The following is a 19,620-nucleotide window of genomic DNA, read 5'->3' on the forward strand; positions in this document are numbered from 1 at the left end:
CGCACAATCCCTGGACTGCAGGTGGGACCTGAGTTGAGGGCAAGAGGCCCTAAATTCCCTATAACCAAGGCAGGGAGGATAGAAAGCAGAGGGGAGGTGAAGCTCCAGGATGGGTGGAGCTGGTGGTCCACCTTGGGCTTCTTGGCTTGAGTCGTCTCCACGCCGCAAGGTTTTGCAGCCCTGGTCCTCCACATTCAGCCCTTTCTGGCCCCCGGTAGCCTGGCGGGGCTGGGGGGGCTATCAGCAGGTTGCAGGGATGCAAAGCCCCATTGGGCTGGTGGCCCCCGTCCCCTCAGGCCGTGCAGGGGCTGGAGCTGCTCCTCCCCAGTGTCACATGTGATGGGGGCTGAGGCAGCTTTTCCCACGGAAAGAACCACGCGGCACCTCCCAGCTTCTGCTTCTGCAAAGCCAGAAGAGAGCCAGCCTGAAATAAACCGGCCAGCGCCAGAAGCAGCTCGATTCAGGGAGCTTCTGCAAAACGGGCTGCAAGCCACCGTGAAAGGGGAAAATGCACAAAAACACCCCGAAGCAAAAATGAAGGCAGGGTAGAAGGAAGCTGGGAGACCGGGACAACAGCAAACCAAGCTGTTTCCAGTGGTCCCAGAGCAACCAATGGACATCCCCCTTCTTGGAGATACAGGAGGAGGATAGCTCCAGGATATACCACCTGGAGATAGGTAAGCACTTTTTAGGTGAACTGATAATTTACTAAGATACCAGCAGAGCTGGACGGCTTGCCCAAGGACAGGCAATAACTTCTTCTTAATTAACTTTAGTTGGTTTCAGCATATTCAGACCTGTGGTAGGACTGGTGCGCGATGGGGATGGAGCTGCTCTTGGATTTGACTGGAGATTGATGGGCTTTCATAGGTCCTTGTCCAATAGTTTTGCCCCTTTCCTGGTTCCCACCTGCTCGTTATGAGCCCTCAAAGTCAAAGCGAGCGGCGGTGGTCGGTCTCCTTCTTGCAGTGACGTTGCGGAGGAGCCAGCGCTGCGGGTGGCACAGGTTTCAAGGCTCAGTGCGGGACCTGCCGTTGTCTTAAATTCCCTTCCCCACTTGGCAAAGAAATATTAGCAAGTCTGGAGCTGGGCTTCTCCTTCTGTGATAAAATAACTCAACCTCAAGAAAACTGTTCAGTGGCGGTAGATCGGTGTTAACATTGAATTTATTTTTAATATTTACTTGATTAGATGGTGTGGGGAAAAATAGGATTTCCGTTGGAAATTGCTCTCGAGTAAGGGAGGTGCCGGTGGGGGAGGCTGGGACCCACAAGCATGAACCAGCAAACTCCCATCCACCCGCAGCTGTGAGATGGGCTCGGGGTGGGGCGGCCGTGGGGCGCCATGGGGCCAAAGGCAGCCCTTCCTCTCCTCCTCTTCCTCGCCGTCCCCCTGCAGGGTGGCCATGTGCGTGGGGAAGTGCAGCCGCATCGTGGGTCCCTGCCTGCTGGCGCTGGGCACGCTCTCCGTGGCAGCCAACATCCTCCTGCTCTTCCCTGGTGGGACATCCAAGTACCTGCTGGAGGGGCACATCAGCAAACACGCCAAGGTCATGCCAGGTGTCTGGGGAGGCGGCATCACCGTGAGTACCGCATTTTGCACCACGTCCTTCCTGGCCTGTCTGTGGAGCAGGGACAAAGGGATGGAGCAGGTGGCTCCCTTTTGTCCCCCAGCTGCTTTTCCCTTCCCACAGGTGCTGCTGGCAGCGGCCCACACCACGGCGGTGGGGTGGCAATGCACTGGCTGCTCCAACTGCGGCACCCGTCACAACGTAAGGCAACGCGCGCCGGGAGCCCCGTGCCAAAGCAGTCCCAAGCGATAGGTGGTGGGATGTGGCAGGTGGCCCTAGGGTGGGACATGGCAGGTTACCACCTCTCCCGTGGCCCTGTGGTGGGATGTGGCATAGAGCCTCCTCTCTCATGGCCTCGTGGTGGGATGTGTTGGGTGTCCCCTCTCCTGTGGTGGGTTGTGGCAGGGTATCATCTCTCCCATATTGGGTCATGGCAGGGTGCCACCTCTCCCATGGCCATGTGGTGGGATGTGGCATGGATCCCCGTCTCCTGTGGCCCCGTGGTGGGATGCTGCACGGTGCCACCTCCCTGGAGGACAGCTCATGTGTGCTGCATGGGCTCTGCCCCGCCAGGCTCTGCTTGGCAGCTCCCTGCTTGTCCCCACTCCTTGCCCACTTCTGCCCAGCTCGAAACAACCCAGCAACGGCTCCATCCTCAGCCTCGGCTCCCTGGGGCAGGACTCCCTTGGGGTGAAGGGGAGGGGAGTCTTTCCCCCTTACTGAACTCCATCGACAGCATGCAGCTGCGTTTTGGAGCCCACTTGATGTTCAGTCCCTCCCTGGGTGTTGCCCACAGGCTTTCATTTCCGCTGTGCTCTCCAAGCTGGCGCTCCTGGGCGCTGCCGCCTGCTTCGTCCTCTCCGGGGTGGGTTTGACCAACGGACCCCTCTGCTTCTACAACACCTCTGAGCACGGCACCCTCTGGGGCTACCCTTTCCTGGATGCCGGTTGCCAGGAGCCTGATGCCGGGTGAGGCAGTGGGGTTGAGTCGCCGGTGCCGCCTCATTGGCTTATTGCTAATTAAGTTGGCATTATTTATGGTGGGTGGGGTTGGTGAGCTTGCTGGTGGTGATGGAAGACTCTGGTAGCTCCAGAGGTCCTCACCTTCCATGGCTTTCTATGTGGTGCTTCCTATCCCCATCAACCCTGCTGGCCCCGCTCATCCTCGGGATGAAGGACGGGGTGCCTGGGGCACACCTCCATGGAGGAAAGCCATGCCTGACCCACCACAGGGCAGCATTTTGCATCTCCTCCTCTCTCCATCGTGCAGGACAGAGAACTACCTGTATGGTTGTTACACCTGGAGCATCTGCCTGGAGCCAGCAGGCATTGTGACCTGGAATGTTGTCCTCTTCTCCCTCCTGCTGCTCATCAGCGCTGCCGAGATGGTGCTGGCCTCCCTCCAGATCCTCAACGGCTGCCTCGGGTGCCTCTGTGGCTTTTGTGAGGGCAAGTAGGGACCTGCCATGGTGCCAGGAGGCTGGCACTTGGAGGAGGCGTTGTCCTCAGGTGTCCCTCGGCTGGTGGCAAATGCCGTGATGGGGATAGGGCACAAGCTGTGATACCAGCCTGGTGCAAGACAGATGCCCCCATGGGGGAGAGACACCCCAGCCCGCATGAGATGTCAAAGCCACACGTGTGGGGTCACAAAAAGGCCTCCGGGCAGAGCCCTTGGCTTGGGTGATATCTCTTCCTCCACTCTGGAGCAGATGCCCTTGGGCCTGGCAGCCTTTTGGGGTTGGAAACCAGTCTGGTGAGTGATGGAGGTGGGGACCTGGCTCCTGGCATTCCAGCACTGAGCCCAACGGCTTCCCTGGCCGCTCCTCATTAGCCCTCCCCATGCAAAATGTGACTTGGTGATATTTGTAGAGATAAGAGTTGGAACATTAACTTATTTTCATTAATCAATCTGTATTTAGGGCAGCTTGTGTTGGTGTTTGTCTCCCGCCTGGGGCAGGAGGGACAAAGGAGACTGGAGGAGCCGAGACAGGCTCTGGCTGGGGAACTTGGATGGAGTTGTGCTGGAAACGAGGCATAGCCCCCCAAAGTTCACCCGTACGCACACACAAACAGGCAGCAGAGGTTAGGAGCAGCTGCTCATCCCCACTGGTCCAGGACCCACCGCTGCACTCACAGGGGGTGACATCAGCTTCAGCTCATCCCCCGTCCCCGCGCCCTCATCCCCCATAACCTTTACAGGGACCGAGCGCGGGGACCGACCTGAACCTGCCTGTGCTACGAGGATGTTTGCCCTAAAAGCTGACAAGGTTATGAGGAAAGCAGCCATGTCCACGGTAGATTAAAAAAAAAAAAGGCAATCAGCCAGATCAAACAGTAACTTTGGAAAGACCATTGAGAAAAAGAGGAAGTGGCTCGAACAGGATTGTTAAAAAAGGAGCAATTAAAAAAGGGTGAAGACACTCGGAGCAGGGTGGTAGTACCGGGTATGGCACAGCTGGAGCACCATGTCCCCTGACTCTGCCCGGGCTGCCCCTGGCTGCCTTCTCTCCTGCATTGCTCCTGGTGGCCCCCGTTACATATTTCACGGGGGGGGGTGAGGGGAGGGTGGGAAAGGAGCCTGGGGGGGGCAGGGGGGAAGCTGGTGGCACAGGCCTCCATGCCCAACCAACCGTATAATTAAAAAATAGCAATTAAAAAAAGAGATGAAGCCCAGTTTTGAGATGGTAGTGCATGCCTTCTGGGTGATGTGGCCACGCTAGCCTGTGGCAGGACCCCAGGCTGTGAGCATCCCGGTGTGCCAGGCTCCAGGGTGGTGCCCCGGGGTCCAGCACTGGGTGACTGGGGGGAGCCAACTGGGGGCGGGGGGGTGACACTAGGAGATGAAGCAGCTCCTTCGCCCCCGCTTTCTGGGGCACAGGAGCCCTCCTTCCCGCTGGGACACAGTGGCTGTCAGGGGGATGTTCTGGAGCACGTCGTGCAGCGTGAACATGCTAAAAGAGATCTGCTCGTAGGGCGACCGTGTCCCGTTCTCATAGAGGCAAGCGAAAGCGATGGCTGGGCCACCAGAGATGGAGGCCTCGTTGTAGGGCAGCTCCATGTAAGCCAGGTCCGAGTAAGCACTTGGGCCCTCGTAGATGACCCACGGCTCGGTCCAGCTCTCCACGTCCCTGGGGAAGGTGCTCAGGTGAACCCCCATGTTGACCCGTGACATGGAGCTGGTGGGGTGGGAGTAGAGGACCCACGTTGGCGCTTGGAAGAAGGGAACAGGGCTAGAGGTTGTCGTGGGGTCCCCTCGGACCAAGGTGCCGCTGCTGGGATGCCCTGGGGTAAGACAGCCCTCCTTGGGCTCAGCTGGCTCGTGGTGGCTGCTGGTGGCCACTGTGGGCAGCTCATCACCAGCTGCCTGCCGCATGGGCGAGGACGGAAGCCCCGGGATCATCCGAGGAAGCAGCCGGGGAGCTGAGCCCTGGAGGCGCATCACTGGGGCCTGGGGGGCAGCGGGGACATACACGAAAGGTGCGGGGAAGCCAATGACGCTGCCGTGACAGCCATGGGGGGGCTCAACCAGCCGCTGGACCAGCTGCCCCCCATGGAAGACAGCCCCATCATCCGTGCTCAGCGCCTGAACCCTGAAGCCCAAGGGACTGCGGGCATTGCAGTAGAGGACATTGGAGCCGTCCTCCTCGTCCACCGAGACCAGCTGGCACTCGCCTGTCTGCAGGTTGGGAATGAACTCCCCAAAGCGCCAGCCCCGGCCATGGTCGTCGCTGTAGAAGGCGAAGGAGTGAGGGGTGGTCTTGCAGAGCTGCCCGAAGCACTCCTTGCAGTCGATGTGGTAGCTGTAGGCGGGCACCAGCAGCCGGCCGGACCGCAGTTGGATCCCGTGCCCGGGGCCCAGCGCAAAAGTTGCCCAGTCTGGGGAGCAGAGATGGGATGGGGGTGAAGAGTGGCCTCCACAGTGCCCCTGTTGGGCCCACCCTACGCGGGAGGGTCTCCAGAGCATCCCTCAGCCTAGCCAAGCAAGGTGGTGGGGCAGGAGGGCAGCAGAGCCCAGTGCTGCACGGTTGTCCTCACACGTGGTCCCACCCATAGCTACAGGGCCCCTCCCTCTCCTCTCCCCTGGGCAAGGGAGACAAATACTCTCTCCATCCCCACTTTCCTCTGCTTGAGGGCCTCTTCTACCTCATCTCTTTGGTGCGCATGGGCTTCCCACCCTGCCCGATGTCACCTCCAGCCACACCATGAATGGCTCCAGGAGGCCAAAACCCAAGTGTTACCCTCCTGCTGGCTGTCCTCCCCCGCCTCTGGTGGACTACCTTTGATGGCCCCGCCAATGACCTGCTGCGTCAGGTCTGTGGCCGTGCTCCAGCTCAGGCCCTGGTCGACGCTGGTGACGCAGCAGAGGCGGGTGACATTTTGGCCAGTGACGATCTGGTAAGCTTCAGGCGTCCTGCCCAGCACCGTGATGAAGAAAAGGAAGAGGGTGCCGGTGAACTGGTCATAGAGCGGGCAGGGGTTCATTGAGCGGTGGTGCCGCAGCATCGCTGTCTCCAGCACACGCATGTCTTCCCACTGCCCGGGGAGGAGGAGGAGGAGGACAGGGTGAGGACCACCCCACTTCATCCACCCCCCACCGTGCAGGTGCCTCCAGGAGCATGGCTGTGCCATGCACAAACGGTGGAGGACAACTACCTGGCTTGGCTGCACCAACCCTGGGTGCATCCCCCCGGCCCTGTCCCACCTCCACGTAGCTTCCGTAGACGGTGCCGCGGCGCAGCACCAGCAGGTTGGCGTGGGCATCGTCAGCGCTCAGCCGCTCCTCCGCGAAAGCCAGCAGCTTGGCCACGCAGGGCAGGTAGAGCAGGGCGGGCACACGGTAGGTGACACCGTTGGACTCCTTCTCGAAGAGCACGGTCCGGGCGGGGAAGTGCCGGGAGCCCATGGCATCTGCAGCAGAAAGATGCAGCCCTGCCATGGTGGGTTGGTGAAGGGCGGGGGGAACCAGCTGCTGGCCAGGAGCTGGGCTGTCCTTGGGGGGGGGGGGGGGGGGGGTTTGGATTTTAATGTGGTGGGCTTAGGTTTGAGGAACCCCCCCAGGAGCACAGGTCACTACAGCCAGGGATGGGGTTGAGAGGGGCTGAAGGTGTGATGTCAGCACCACTCTAAGGTGGGACTGGATTTTGGGCAACACCAAAAAGGCTGACCCTTCGGGGCTACCCCGGAATAAAACTAAATAAAATTAAATTGATCTTCATGATGCCCTTCAAAAGGGGTTTCTGGTAAATCAAGGCCAGTCAGCAAAGGGCAGGTTGAGACCTCAGGTTCCCTGCTCCCATCACCAAGTGGGTGTTGGGGCGGGCAGAGCCCATCTCCCTGGAACCAGCCCAGGGTCCCCCAAGGGGGGTCAGGGAGTGTTTTGTCCTGCGGTTCTGGTGCCTCCAGCACAGCAGACCCCGCCGCTCCTCGTTTCCCCCCACCCTGTGGGGAAAGCTGGGGTGCACAACAGGAACAGTGGGGTCCCCAGCCCCTGTGGAACAGCTGTCCCTGTGGAACTGGGTATGAGCTGTCCCGGAGCGCCTGTCCTTTGGGAACAGCAGGACTGTCCCCAAGCTATGTGTCCCTGCATGTCCCCAGGTTATCGCCATGGGAGGAGATGGGCACCCCCACCGCAGTGACCAAGGGCAACTTTCACCTGTGTTTTAATTAGGAGCTTTTGCTGATCAAACACCCCCCGGAGAAAGCAAAGGCACTCACCACCTCCTGCAGCCACCAGCTTCCCGCGGAGCCCGTTGCCTTGCTGCTTCACTGCCACCACCACCCCCCCCAAAAGGGTCCCCCCACCAAGGGGTCACGGGGCTCCCACAGCGGCGGTGGCCAGGAAAAAGCCCTGAGTCAGCAGTGCTGGGCAGCACAAAGGCACCGTTCTCAGCCCAGGCAGAGCCAGGGGCCCTGCGGCTGCCAAGCTGCCTTCTCTGACCCCCCCAGAGGGGATGCAAAGGGAGCCGGGGGGGGTGGGGGGGTGGCGTTTGCATCTCCTGCCTTGGTTTCCCTCCTCCCGCAGGCTGGGAGAGGCCAGACATCCCTGCCTAGAAGCTGCAACCCACATTCACCATGGTCCACCCTGGCCTGGGGTCCACCCCTGGGAAGGCTGGGACCCTCCAGCCGCAGTCTGCAGGCGGGGGAAGTCCCAGCCTTCCCAGGACCCCCCCCCCACCCACCCAGGTCAGCTGTTATGAAATTGCTTTTTATGCCATTGCTTTTTATTCCATTTCTGGCATCAACTTTGCTAAAGGGGCTTGACAAAATTCATACAGCAAGTCACGGACTGAAGCTCCAAGGTGAAAGCCCAGGCTCTGGCTGCAGAATTGACCAGGAAAGGCCCCCGGGGATTGCCCAGGCTGAACACGCGGCTGCCATCTCCTCTGCCCCGGCTCGTTACAAACGCCTCTTAAGCCCAGTTAATTTTAGCTGGGGTTGGCAGAGCGGAAAACCATGAGGGTGCTGTTAATCTCGGGGTTGCTCCTGTTGTCCATCACACAGGTCTCGGAGCCGCACAGGTTGTGCCGCAGGAGGTTAACCCTTGCCTCAGCTGCCTCCCCGCTGGCTTTAAACACAGCCCAGGAAAATCCCAGCTCTGCTGCCCTCTGACAGCGTCTCTGCTGGGCTGGGATGCTGCCGGGCTGCGTCACCCCCCGGGGGGAAGCTGCAAGCCAAGCGCCCCTGGATCCTCCATCCCAGTGGCGCCACAGGGTCCCCGACGGGCAGGAGCGGGGAGACGTTGGCCAAGCGTTGAAGTATTGCACCGCCAGGGACTGCAGGCGTGTAGGAAACCAGCGATGGGCAATCATTAACAGTGGTGACGCCAAAGCCCTTGGGCTTGGCCCTGCCATCCTTCTAACAAACCTTCCCAGCACTGGGGGCTGGCAAACGAGCAAAGGCAGCCCAGGCAGATGCAATTACCTCCCTCAATACCAAGGTCATGCCTTAAACAAGCAGTGTGCCTCACTCCACCCCTCTCCTCACGTGCGTTGAAGAGTTTGGCCAACACAGCAAGAGGGGGGGCCAGCAAAGCCTCTGCTGATAATCACAGAAGCAGAATCACAGAATCTTCATGGTTGGAAGGGACCTTTGAGATCGAGTCCAACCATACATAAAGGGCTTCAGGGATGCTGAATCCAAGGGACCGTCCACACCCAGGGACCAGGGACCCTCACTCAAGAGAGGGGTGAAACCACAAAACGGGCACTCTCAGGGGAACGCCAAGCAGTCCCAAGTGGTGCAGAGGCCCCTCCGTACCTCATGACACGCATGAGAGGGACGTCTCGTGTGCTGGTGGGGAAAGGCTGCCAGCGATGGGTACGATGCTCGGGTCTCCCAGCCGAAAAGCAGCCCTGACCTCGCAGGATGGTTAAACATCGTTGAGCGCCGATGCTCCTGGGTGGGAGATCCAACATCTCTCCTACTCTATTCCTACAAGGAGTTCTGCTCCTTGTTTCCCTCCCCCTCCCCTTTTTTCCCCCTAAACGCTGAAATCAGCACTTGCTCTAGTGAGCTGTGCCCAGGCTGGATGTAAGGACAGCTATTAAAGTTGAATGCAAACAAAATGATTAAGCCCATGATTAATGATTAAGAGGCAGCTGGAAGCCTGCCCAGCACTCCGCAGCGGGGGCTGTCACCCCGCCTGGCAGCGGGGAGGAGGCATCACGCAGGATCTGGACAACACAGAGCCTTTGTCTTAAGGTCCCCAAAAAGGGACCCACCACCAGCTTGGTGGCCCTGAACACACCGCCAACCCCTTATGTGCAAGAGTCCTGTGGGCCAGCCACACGCCACACACGGGGTGACACAAAGCGGTGGGAAATCTCAGTGGGAAACCCCAGTGGGTTGTCGCATGCCTTAGTTGGGAGCTGGGAAGTGCATCTTCTCCTCGGAACTGTTCCAGGGCAAGGGGAAGACTAACTGCTTCCTCTTCTTGCGTGGGTGCTGAACAGCATAAAGATAGGCCATGTACTGGAGCTCTGGCACAACCATTTTCTGGCAGGTTCTGAGAGTCCTGTTGTCCAAGTTTTGTTTGAGGTTGTACCCAAGGATATTTGCAGCCCCTGACTGGAAAGGCAGGAAAGCTTTGCTCTTGATGTGATCCTTCCCCACTGCCTCCTGGTCCAAGAGACAGGTCTCCATGAGCTCCCTCTGTCTCGTTCGCAGGTGATTCACCTCCTTCTCCAGCTCCTCAAGTCCTACAGTCTCCTCAATTCTCCTCCAAAAGCTCTGGTTGAAGTGCAGGTAGAGCTCCCAGTCCAGCGAGCACCACGTTTTTACCCGCTCCTTGCTTCCTGGAGTCAAGGTCTGGACAGTATCCTGGCTTCTGGAATTGAGCTTAAAGTAAATCACATCATCCAGATCCCAGCACAAAGTGTGCTTCAAGAGGATCATGGACTCATCGAAGTAGTCTGCTATCAAGATCAGGTGGAAGTTCTGTTCAATCTCCCTCAAGACCGTCTGGATGTACTTTTTGTTGTTCTCTGCATTGTTATCGTAGCCAAAGTCAAACCACATGATATTCCGGGCATAGATATTTTTCTTGTAATCCGCCGGGTGGTAATACTTCATGGGTGACGCCAGGTACTCATTCACGTTCTTAGAGATCCCGAAGGCAGGGACAACATCCTTGTAGTAGACATAGGAAGACTCCAGCAGAGGAATGGGGTTCCTCAGGATGGAGAAGTAGAAGGTGTTCGCTGCCATCACCTTTTGCACCTATTTGTGGGAAGGAAGAAGAGAGGCTGTTAGTCCAGAGGCATTGCTTGTTCAACCAGGTTTCTCCACAGGTGTCGTGGCTCTTTTTTACCTCAGAGGGATTAAACCGCAGGTGGTTGCACATGATGTTGTAATTTTTTCCTATGGATTGAAATTCCTCCACAAAGCTGGCCTGGAAGGTCTGTGGGTAGCCCAGGTGGACAAGCTCGTTGGCTGGAAGGGCAACGGTGAGGTTGTACTTCTCTGCGAACCTGAACATGATATTCAGGATGGTGCTGCTGGCAGTCTTGTGGGTCTTGAGGAACATGACATTAGTCTTGGCATGGCAAGGCAGCAGCTCCTCATGGCTCTTCGAGATTCTGGAGGAAGGCAGAAGATGGGGGAAACAGCCTCTCCAGTGCCATACCCCATCTCTGAGACCTGGCAAAGCCAAACCCAAGCAGGTTCTCCTTCTGATACTACACCTGCAGCTGGTGCAAGGCACCAATCCAAACAAGCCCAATCCCTCAGGTGCCGATGTCAGACAGTTTTCTCCTTATCCAGGTCCTCACTTACCCAAAGGCTTCAGTTCGATCCCCTTTTCTTTTTCCATATGGCTGATTTTGCCCAAAAGAGCTGCACTTTGGCTAATTTGATCCCTTGTTGCCTGCCCAAATGTGGATCTAGGACCTGACTTCGGGCCACTGCCCTTCCAGTATTATCTTAAACCTCATGAGAGTGAAATCAAGCATCACAGGTCAGATCCTTGCTGCCCTGGGCAGATGAAGTCATGCAACCTTGTTTCTGTTTCACTTACACATAACTTTTGTTCCACGCGTGGAAGAATCCCGACAGGAAGATGAGTCCCAGGCAAAGGCTGAAAATGATGAGCCATTTGATGTGCCTGGAAAGAAAGAAGAGTTTCAGTGGATTTTTACATTATAGTCCTTCCCAGAACACGAACCACCAAACTCGGCGTATTGTCCCTGGGAATTATCATCACTGGCAGCACAATTTTATGTCTCCATGGGGCCAGTAGCTCCAGCATGAGAGATCGCAGTGAGAAACTGCACTTTCACTATCACACTCACAATTTTGGCCTTTAGCAAGACACAGCCAACTTCGGGCAGAGCCTGTTAAGCTCTCCTGCCAGCCTCCTGCTCTCCTGCCTTTTCTTTTGGTTTTCTAGGGATTTAGAGCTTATTCACTGCTCAAAGTTCTGGTTCATTCACTAGAAAATGAGCCCTTTGTAGGGGTGTAAGGAGTTCCCTGGTAAGAAACATGAGCAGCTCCTGCAATCACATCACTGCAGAAGACGGGGTCTCAAAGAAACGCTGAACTGCGGGTTTTTTTTCAATATAACTGAGCTTTTTCAATACAGAAAACTGATTAGTAACCCAATAGCACCTGTAACGGAGTACTTGCAAGCCCTCCTTCCAAACAAGAGGACTGCTTCCCCGCTGGGACATCTCCTCCTCCCAGCCCAGCTCTCATGCTCAGCCTCACCTAGGTCTCCTTTTCATCAGATCTCACCTTGGCCAGACTAAACTTCCTGAGCTCAGAGACAGCTCTTTGGACCATGGAATCGTCTCGGTTGGAAGGGACCTTTAAGATCATCAAGGCCAATCATTCACCCAACGCTGCCAAAGCCACCACTAAACCATGTCCCTCAGCTTCATGTCTCCCCACAAGCACCTCCTCTGCCTGTGTTCTGCCTGGATAATGACGAAGGGAGGATCTTTTACAACACTAACGAGCATCAATTAGGCACCACTGGTGCATTCTAGCTGGGACACGTACAGATCTTTTGAAAGTTTGATGCCCACCAAAAAGGAACTTTTCAGCACCAGGCTTGATGTGACTTCTCTGATCTGAAAAGCTTTTTTAACTCTGTATGAATTCCACTTTTCCAGCCACCGTTTCCAAAGTGCAGCAGATCCGTTTTGTGCTTTAAGTTGTTTTGAGAAGATGTAGCCCCATTGACAGCACAGGATGGTCACACTCATGGTTCCTCCTCTTCCAAGTAGGCACAGAAGGCTCCAAACCTGCCCAGTCTGAGGGCTGATGGGGGCACGTGGCTTGCTGCAGGCTGCGCCTGGTGGTCCTTTCCACTGTCCTTCTGGCCAAGGGGCCCTCACACACAGTCCTGCTGCACAGGGTGGTGGCTTTCATAGCCTCCAACTTGTACCATGTGAAAGACACTGAATTGCTCCTTCCAGTTGGCCTTATAAGACTGCAACGACCAGCTGTGCCTCGCATGGTCTGCAGCCTCCCACTGGCTGACAAGCTGGGCTGTGGCAGCCTGGATCCAGCCGTGGAAGGCTGGAGAGAGGATGGGAGCAAAGTCTGACAGAACACAGAGCTGCACATGAACCCAGAGCCATTACGGGGAGCCACGCGCTCAGGAACGCAAACACAGTGGAAGCATGGAGACAAGTGACGACGTTGCAACGCCATGACGGCACTGCAGAAAATTGCCACGCAAACCTGCCCCAAACCACTTTTGCTTCAAGCTTTGCTTGGCATGGCAACACTTCCCTTGTCCAATGGCACCCCAGCCAAAGCGGGAAACCTTCAGGAAGGGCAGAAGAGCCCTTCCCAAAGCCAGGGAAGACCCTCAGCCACAGCTCGTACCGACCTGCGATAGGAATTTGCAGCACAGTGTCTGCATGAAGAGTTTCAAGACACAGCTCTAGGTAGTCTTTCATCAGTATTTCTTAATTCTTTGGTCCCAGGCCTGTTAGGGGGGATGGGGGTGAGACAATCAAAATTCCTTTGATGGCTCTATGTATGTAAGTAGAGACGAGACAGGAGAAGAAATGCAGAGGGACCCACAGGCAGCCAGCAGGCTCACCTCTGTCAGATGCAGCCCCTGCCCGTTTTCCCAGTCTCAGGCTGGAGCAGTTCGTGGAGAACTGTCTCCTGTGGGAGGGACCCCACGCTGGTGCAGGGGAAGAGCCTGAGGAGTCCTCCCCCTGAGGAGGAAGGAGCGGCAGAGACCGTGTGTGATGAACTGACCACAGCCCCCATTCCTCGTCCCCCTGCGCCACTCGAGGGGAGGAGGGAGAGAATTTGGCAGCAAAGTTAAACTGGGGAAGAAGGGAGCGGTGGAGCAAAGGTGTTTTTAAGATTTCCTTTGCATTTTCAGTTTGACTGGTACTAAATTAAACTAATTTCTGCAAGTTGAGGCTATTTGCCCATGATGGTAATGGGCAAATAGAGAGTGACCTCTCCTTATCTTTACCTTGACTCGCAAGCTGTCCTGGTTTGGTTGTGTTTTCTCTCCCCTGCCCAGCTGAGGAGGGGGAGCGATTTGGTGGGCACGCGGTGTCCAGCCAGGGTCAACCCACCCCGGCCCAACAGCAAAAACCACGGCAAAGTTCAAGAGAGAAAGGCATAATCCGAACGTCGCAGGAAGTCACCCACGCACAGGAGACACGCACCCAGACTGGGAGCCGATCCCCAAGACACAAAATTCCTCCAAGAAGCTATAAAACTTGTGGAGCTGTCAGCAGGGCTGGCGCCAGAGGCTCCACTTGCTTTCCCGACCCGGGTCGTGCCATGTTCCAGCTGGGAAGGAAACAAGGAGAACTACCTCTCAGGTGGCACTTGGAAGTGCTGCTACAGGATGCATTAAGGCTTGGGGACAACCTTCCCGGTCACTTGGCTTAAACTGAAAATAACAGACCTCCGTGCTGACCTAAGAAGATGCTTTCAAATTAAAAGACCTGGAATACAGGAAAGAAACACTCACGGCAAAATTAATCTCTACCCTGGAGGAAGCTGCAACTAACTCTATAGGCTATTAACAACTTATGGAGATTACCTGAACCAGACCTTTCTACAAAACCGCGTTTTAATCCTGCACCCGGAGCCTTCACCTCCCTCCCCCCTTTACCTTGACGTGCTCCCGGGGCATTTCATGCTGCCAAGAGAGCCGCTATCTCCTTTGCGAATCGACTCCAATAATACTCCTTTCCTCCCCGGGCTCCTCCGGCTCTTAGCGTGTGCGTCTCTATTTCTAGCATCCCCCGGCTGCTGTAACCGGCTGGGATAGGTGAGGAGGAAGGGAGTGGCCAGGTGTTCCCAGGGGTGGGGGGAACGCAGTAAGCCATGAAAGGCACAGAAATGGCACGGCGGTAGCACAGCAAAGAACCGCCTTGGGAGACGGGGCTTGCAACAGTTTCGCAGGGAAGCAAGGATTTCATGGGGACCCCCGTTCTCTTCCAGCTGCCAGAGGGAGGCACGGGGGGTCCCGGCAGGATCCGGGCTGGAGGAAGGCATCGTTGGCCCCTTTGTCACCCTGCGCATGGTCGCATCGCTCCTCCGGCACCCTGTCCCTGCCGTGGCCAGCGCCTGCACCGTCTGTCTTCCGCCTCTCGCTCGCTGGTTTAGGGCTATAATCCTCTGCCGGACACATTCGGGAACGGGGAATTAGGGACAGCAGCAAAACAGGAACGGCGTTCACCTTTTGCTAATTCCCCTTAAGACATTTAGACTCCAAACTCTTTCCCAGTGAGAACGCCATTATTGCAGCTGGAGGTTAAGAGCTCAGAGACTTACGGCCTCGGGAGATGCCGCTCCTGCCACTGAACAGGTGCTACGGTTCAGTAGCAGCAGCAAACCTGCTATGGTTTGTCTACAAAGTGACTTGCTGGTGTCATAAACAACACCACAACTTGCATTACACAGGGATCTCAGCTTGCACCGAGGCTCCCGTATGCCAGCACTTCACAAACTGGGTTTGACGGTTGCAAATTGCCCCGGAGAGCAGGATTTGTCCTGTAGGTCTAGAGGTGGGGTGCTCCCCCTGCTCCCCACGCCAGGGGTGAAGTTGGTGCTCTCCTCATTTAGACAACGAGAAGTTTATCCACGGCTCCCAGCCTGGAACAGGGGATTAAGCTGTTGCTTTTGGTCTTTTATGGCCCTAACACTTCCCACGCACCTCCTGACACGGTCTCCTTTCCCTCCCCACCCACGGTGTCTCCTTTCTAAACTTTGTACACCGATGGTCCAACCTGCCCCACCAAGAGCCAAGTCCTCAGCATTCTGGTACCCTTCACCTACATCGCTCCACCTTCAGAGTGCCCAAATATACAGTATTTCTTTTTAAATCACAGTTTCCTCAGGCCAGCCCCAACTCCAGCGCTTATCAAGATCCAGAGATTAGCAAGCTACAGGGTTGAGTTCCTTCAGTTTCTCAGTAGAACGTGAGCCAACATGCCGTTTCACCAAGAATTTCTAGGGTTACTCTTGGCAGGGTGTCAGCTGCTGCTGGCAGGTGGGTCGCGTTTAACAGATTTCTTTCTCCTGTTACATTATAGGCATCGGCTGTGCCATTTCTTGCTCAGAAGCTGATAGAGCCCCCAGATCACAAAAGACCATTTTTTAAAGCTTTTACAATTGATTCATTGCTCTCTCATGGGGGGTTGCACATGAATCATCGGGTTCAGTTACGCAGAAAAACATGGTGCCATGCAAAAGTACTTGGCTTCACGTGGGGCTGGGCTGATCCAAGACTGGAAGCAGTGAAGGTCAGCCAGCTGACGCACAATTAGCTAATCAGGCAGGATGCTGAATTAATTAGCCCCACACCCCCACAAGCAGGCTGGGGAGAGAATGAGAATGGTGAGAGTGCAAAAACTGGCAGGGTGAGATAAAGGCAGTTTCACAGGTAAAGCAAAAGCTGCGGTGCCGGGAAGGCAAAGGGGGTGAATTCACTGCGTCCCACCGCAGGCAGGCGTTCAGCCACCCCAGGAAAGCAGGGCTCATCACGCGTAACAGTGACTTGGGAAGGCAGATGCTGTAACTCTGAATGCCCTCCCTTTTCCTTCTTCCCCCAGCTTTTATGACTGAGCACAGTGACACAGGGTGTGGGACGTCTCCCCAAGTCAGTTGGGGTCAGTTGTCCCAGCTGCGTCCCCTCCCAGCTTCTTGCACAACCCCATCCTGCTCGCTCGTGGGGCAGAGCGAGAAGCAGAAGTAACCTTGATGCTGTGCAAGCACTGCCCAGCAGCAGCTACAACCTCCCTGTGCTATCAACACCCTTCACGGATCCAAAACACAGTGCCGTAAAAACTACTACGAAGAAAATTAACTCTATCCCACCCAAACCCAAGAGGTCAGAGAGCCACTGTGCCAGAAAACCACTGCTTCAAAGCATTGAGCATCCACATCGTTCTAATATTTAAGTCTGTTCCAGAAAATAGCAGAATTTTGGAAAAGAAATTCCTACAATGATTCTTTATAAAAATACACGCACACCCCCATACGTACCCACCCTGTCTCTCCCTTCCATATACAACAGTGAACTAATATTTGAAAGCATCACTGAGAACATGGAAAAGAAGGATAATGCTTGTTTTAAGGTCCAGGAAAGATACTAAAAAATAACCCTATGATAACTCCTCCCTTCCATTCCCACGGGGCAACGGCTCTATTGTTTAGCTGAAACAGTAACTTACATTGAGCTTAAGGATCTTCATGTGTAAAGAAGATGGCTAAATGTAACTGTGCCAGAATCTCCCTGGCCACAGCACTGCGTTATCTGCCAGCCCCGACTCCCTCCCTAGCACTCGCTCTACATGTAGCTGAAAAAAAAAAAGCAGTATGGAAAGTTCTGCTTCCCAAAAAGAACCATTCAGATATAAAGCCTGTATTTTAAACAATTATGGTCAGTGGTTTGGGGGAAAAAAAAGAGAAAGAAGGGCATAGGAAAAAGGCAGTGAATATAAACAGCCTGGTCCGGAAAGAACGAGCTGCATCAGCTTGGCAAAAAGCAAATCCTGTATATTTTTTCTTTAACAACATCATGGACTTTCCATATTTTTGCATCACCTGACACACAAGGCTGACTGCAGTTCACATTCTGTCTTCTCTTTAGTAATGATGGCATCGTTCACTCTGCTCAGCCCCAGAAGACGACCAGCTCCTCTCTGAGCGGTCGGGGAGCGCACTGATAGCGAAGGGAAAGAGGGAGCTGCAGGGAAGAGACCAGAGGGCAGGGCTCGGTATTGGCACTACAGGTCACTAACATACGGAAGGAGCTCTCTTAAAAGCATCCGTGCGGCCAAGGTGAGAAAGTTGTGACCTTAGAACTGTATCGTGAAAGGTGTTGCAACGCAGTGCTGAGCGCAAGCCATCACCCTTAATGCAATTCAACAACTCGCAGACTTGCAGAGACAGTGTTCTGGTTAAAAACAGAATAAAAAAGACTCTATAGGATAATTTTCTTCCAAGAAAAAGACTCTGGATGGAACACCTATTTCACTGCCCTGTGGAAGAGCAAAAATCACTGAAAAGTAGTTAATGAAGAAGAGAGCTACTGGGTAAGACAACCACCTTTCCTCATCTCATGAAGTCCGGTGATGCCTCCCAAACCAGTAGACCTGAGTAAAAACCATCGATCACCACCCTCTGAGCCAGTTTCCTGCCCCTCTCGCAGACCACCCAGCCGGTCTGTGTCTTCCCAGCTTGTCCGGGAGAAGGCTGTGGGAAACAGCGTTGAACACTTTGCTGACATCCAGGCAAAAAAACATCCACTGCTCTCCCCACGTCGACAGAAAACGTTATTTTGTTGTAGGAGGCGGTCAGGTTAGTGACATGCTGTACCTTTGGCAAATCCCCGTTGTCTTTTCCCAATCATCCGCTGAAGCAGGTGTTGTACCTCTGTTTGGGTTCGGCAGAGCCTGGGTTAAGAGTGACACGTATTGGTAAATACGGATAGCAAACACTGAGCAGACCAGAAGATGACTCACTAGAGGACAGCTTGGCCTGCCCTCTGGTAACAGAAGGCTGACAATGTGGTTTTGTACACCAAACTGTAAATGACAATCTGTCATCTGAAAACACGCAGACTGTAGCAAAAAACCCCCCCCACCAAACCCAACAAAAAACCCCATCTTAGAATAGAATAGTGCAGTTGGAAGGAACCTGCAACAATCATCTAGTCCAACTGATGACCTGTCCACTTCAGGGCTGACCAAAAGTTAGAGCATATTATTCAGGGCATTGTTCAATGCTTTTTAAACACTGACAGGCTTGGGACATCAACCACACTTCCAGGAAGCCTGTTGCAGTGTCTGACCACCCTCTTGGTAAAGAAATGCTTCCTGATGTCCATCTGAACCTCCACTGGAACAGCTTTGAACCACTGCCACATGTCCTGTCACTGAATCCCAGGGAGAGGAGATCAGCACCTCTCTCTCCATGTCCGTTCCTCAGGAAGCTGTAGGGATCAATGAGGTCACCTCTCAGCCTCCTTTTCTCCAAGCTAGACAAACCCAAAGTCCCCAGCCGCTCCTCACAGGACATACCCTCCTGCCCTTCACCAGCTTTGTTGCCCTCCTCTGGATGCATTCAAGGACCTTCACATCCTTCTGGAATGGTAGGGCCCAGAGCTGCACACAGTGCTCAAGGTGAGGCTGCACCAGCGCTGAGCACAGCAGGACGATTCCTTCTCTGGACCGGCCAGTTGTGCTGTGCTTGATGCCCCCCAGGGTGCAGTTTGCCCCTCCTGGGGCAAACCAGCCAGCCCTGCTGGCTTCTACAGAGCCTGCTGCCAGCCAGCACCCCAGGCCCCCTTCTGCAGAGCTGCTCTCCAGCCACTCCTCTCCCCGTTTATAGTTGTGCCCAGAGTTACTCTGTCCCAGGTGCAGAATCGGCACTTGGACTTCTTAAATTTCATGCCATTGGTGACTGCCCGATGCTCCAATCTATCCAGATCCCTCTGCAAGGCCTCTTGTCCCTCAAGACAGTCCACAGCACCTCCCAGTTTGGTATCGTGAGCAGAACTGCTAATGGGGCTGCATCCAGATCACTGACAAAAATAGCACTCTCCCTAGGACTGAGCCCTGAGCCCGTTGTCGGCCAGATGTAGCCCCACTCACTGTAACCCCTTGAGCCCTGCCATCCAGACAGTTCTTCACCCAGCGCACCACGTACCGGCTCATCCCACAGTTGGACAACTTGTCCAGCAGGATGCTGTGAGGGACAGTTTCAAAAGCCTTACTAAAATATTTAGTAAAAAATACTCAAACTGAGGAAACAGAGATATTGGTGGAATCTGTGGATGATCAAGCAAGATCCCAAGTCAAAAGGATTATTCCATAATAATCAGTGACTCCTAAGAGGTGTAAGAGACCCATCCAAAGATCCCTTACCCTCCCACAAGCGTCCCCGGCCAGACTGTATGGACGTGCAGCACAAGCTCGAGGGAGCAGACAAAAGCGATGAGAGAATGCACAAGTACAATCAGTCTACTTTAAAAATAAGATCCCACTCCCCTTCCACTAGGTCTTGCTCTGACTTCTGATACTTTCCTACACCGTCTTCTCTCTCTTGGCCTCCTCCTT

General features: G+C 55.0%; 3 protein-coding genes across 3 annotated transcripts; 1 reads left to right on the plus strand and 2 right to left on the minus strand.

The window, feature by feature from the left end:
* Nucleotides 1-1,405: 1,405 nt before the first annotated feature.
* On the plus strand, nucleotides 1,406-3,027 carry TM4SF19 (transmembrane 4 L six family member 19). The gene is made up of 4 exons (XM_074153926.1): nucleotides 1,406-1,582; nucleotides 1,694-1,771; nucleotides 2,367-2,539; nucleotides 2,841-3,027. Exons 1-4 carry the CDS (start codon nucleotides 1,406-1,408, stop codon nucleotides 3,025-3,027), a joined length of 615 nt encoding a protein of 204 aa, XP_074010027.1.
* Nucleotides 3,028-4,403: 1,376 nt separating this feature from the next.
* On the minus strand, nucleotides 4,404-6,473 carry NEU4 (neuraminidase 4). The gene is made up of 3 exons (XM_074153644.1): nucleotides 6,273-6,473; nucleotides 5,848-6,103; nucleotides 4,404-5,446 (listed from the first exon to the last, which is right to left on the minus strand). The coding sequence occupies exons 1-3, from the start codon at nucleotides 6,471-6,473 to the stop codon at nucleotides 4,404-4,406; spliced, it is 1,500 nt and encodes a 499-aa protein (XP_074009745.1).
* Nucleotides 6,474-9,427: 2,954 nt separating this feature from the next.
* On the minus strand, nucleotides 9,428-14,191 carry GAL3ST2 (galactose-3-O-sulfotransferase 2). The gene is made up of 4 exons (XM_074153802.1): nucleotides 14,166-14,191; nucleotides 11,085-11,171; nucleotides 10,380-10,647; nucleotides 9,428-10,288 (listed from the first exon to the last, which is right to left on the minus strand). The coding sequence occupies exons 1-4, from the start codon at nucleotides 14,189-14,191 to the stop codon at nucleotides 9,428-9,430; spliced, it is 1,242 nt and encodes a 413-aa protein (XP_074009903.1).
* Nucleotides 14,192-19,620: the final 5,429 nt, after the last annotated feature.

This window comes from Numenius arquata, chromosome 9 (genome assembly GCF_964106895.1).
Source record: "Numenius arquata chromosome 9, bNumArq3.hap1.1, whole genome shotgun sequence".
In the NCBI taxonomy this organism is placed as follows: Eukaryota; Metazoa; Chordata; class Aves; order Charadriiformes; family Scolopacidae; genus Numenius; species Numenius arquata.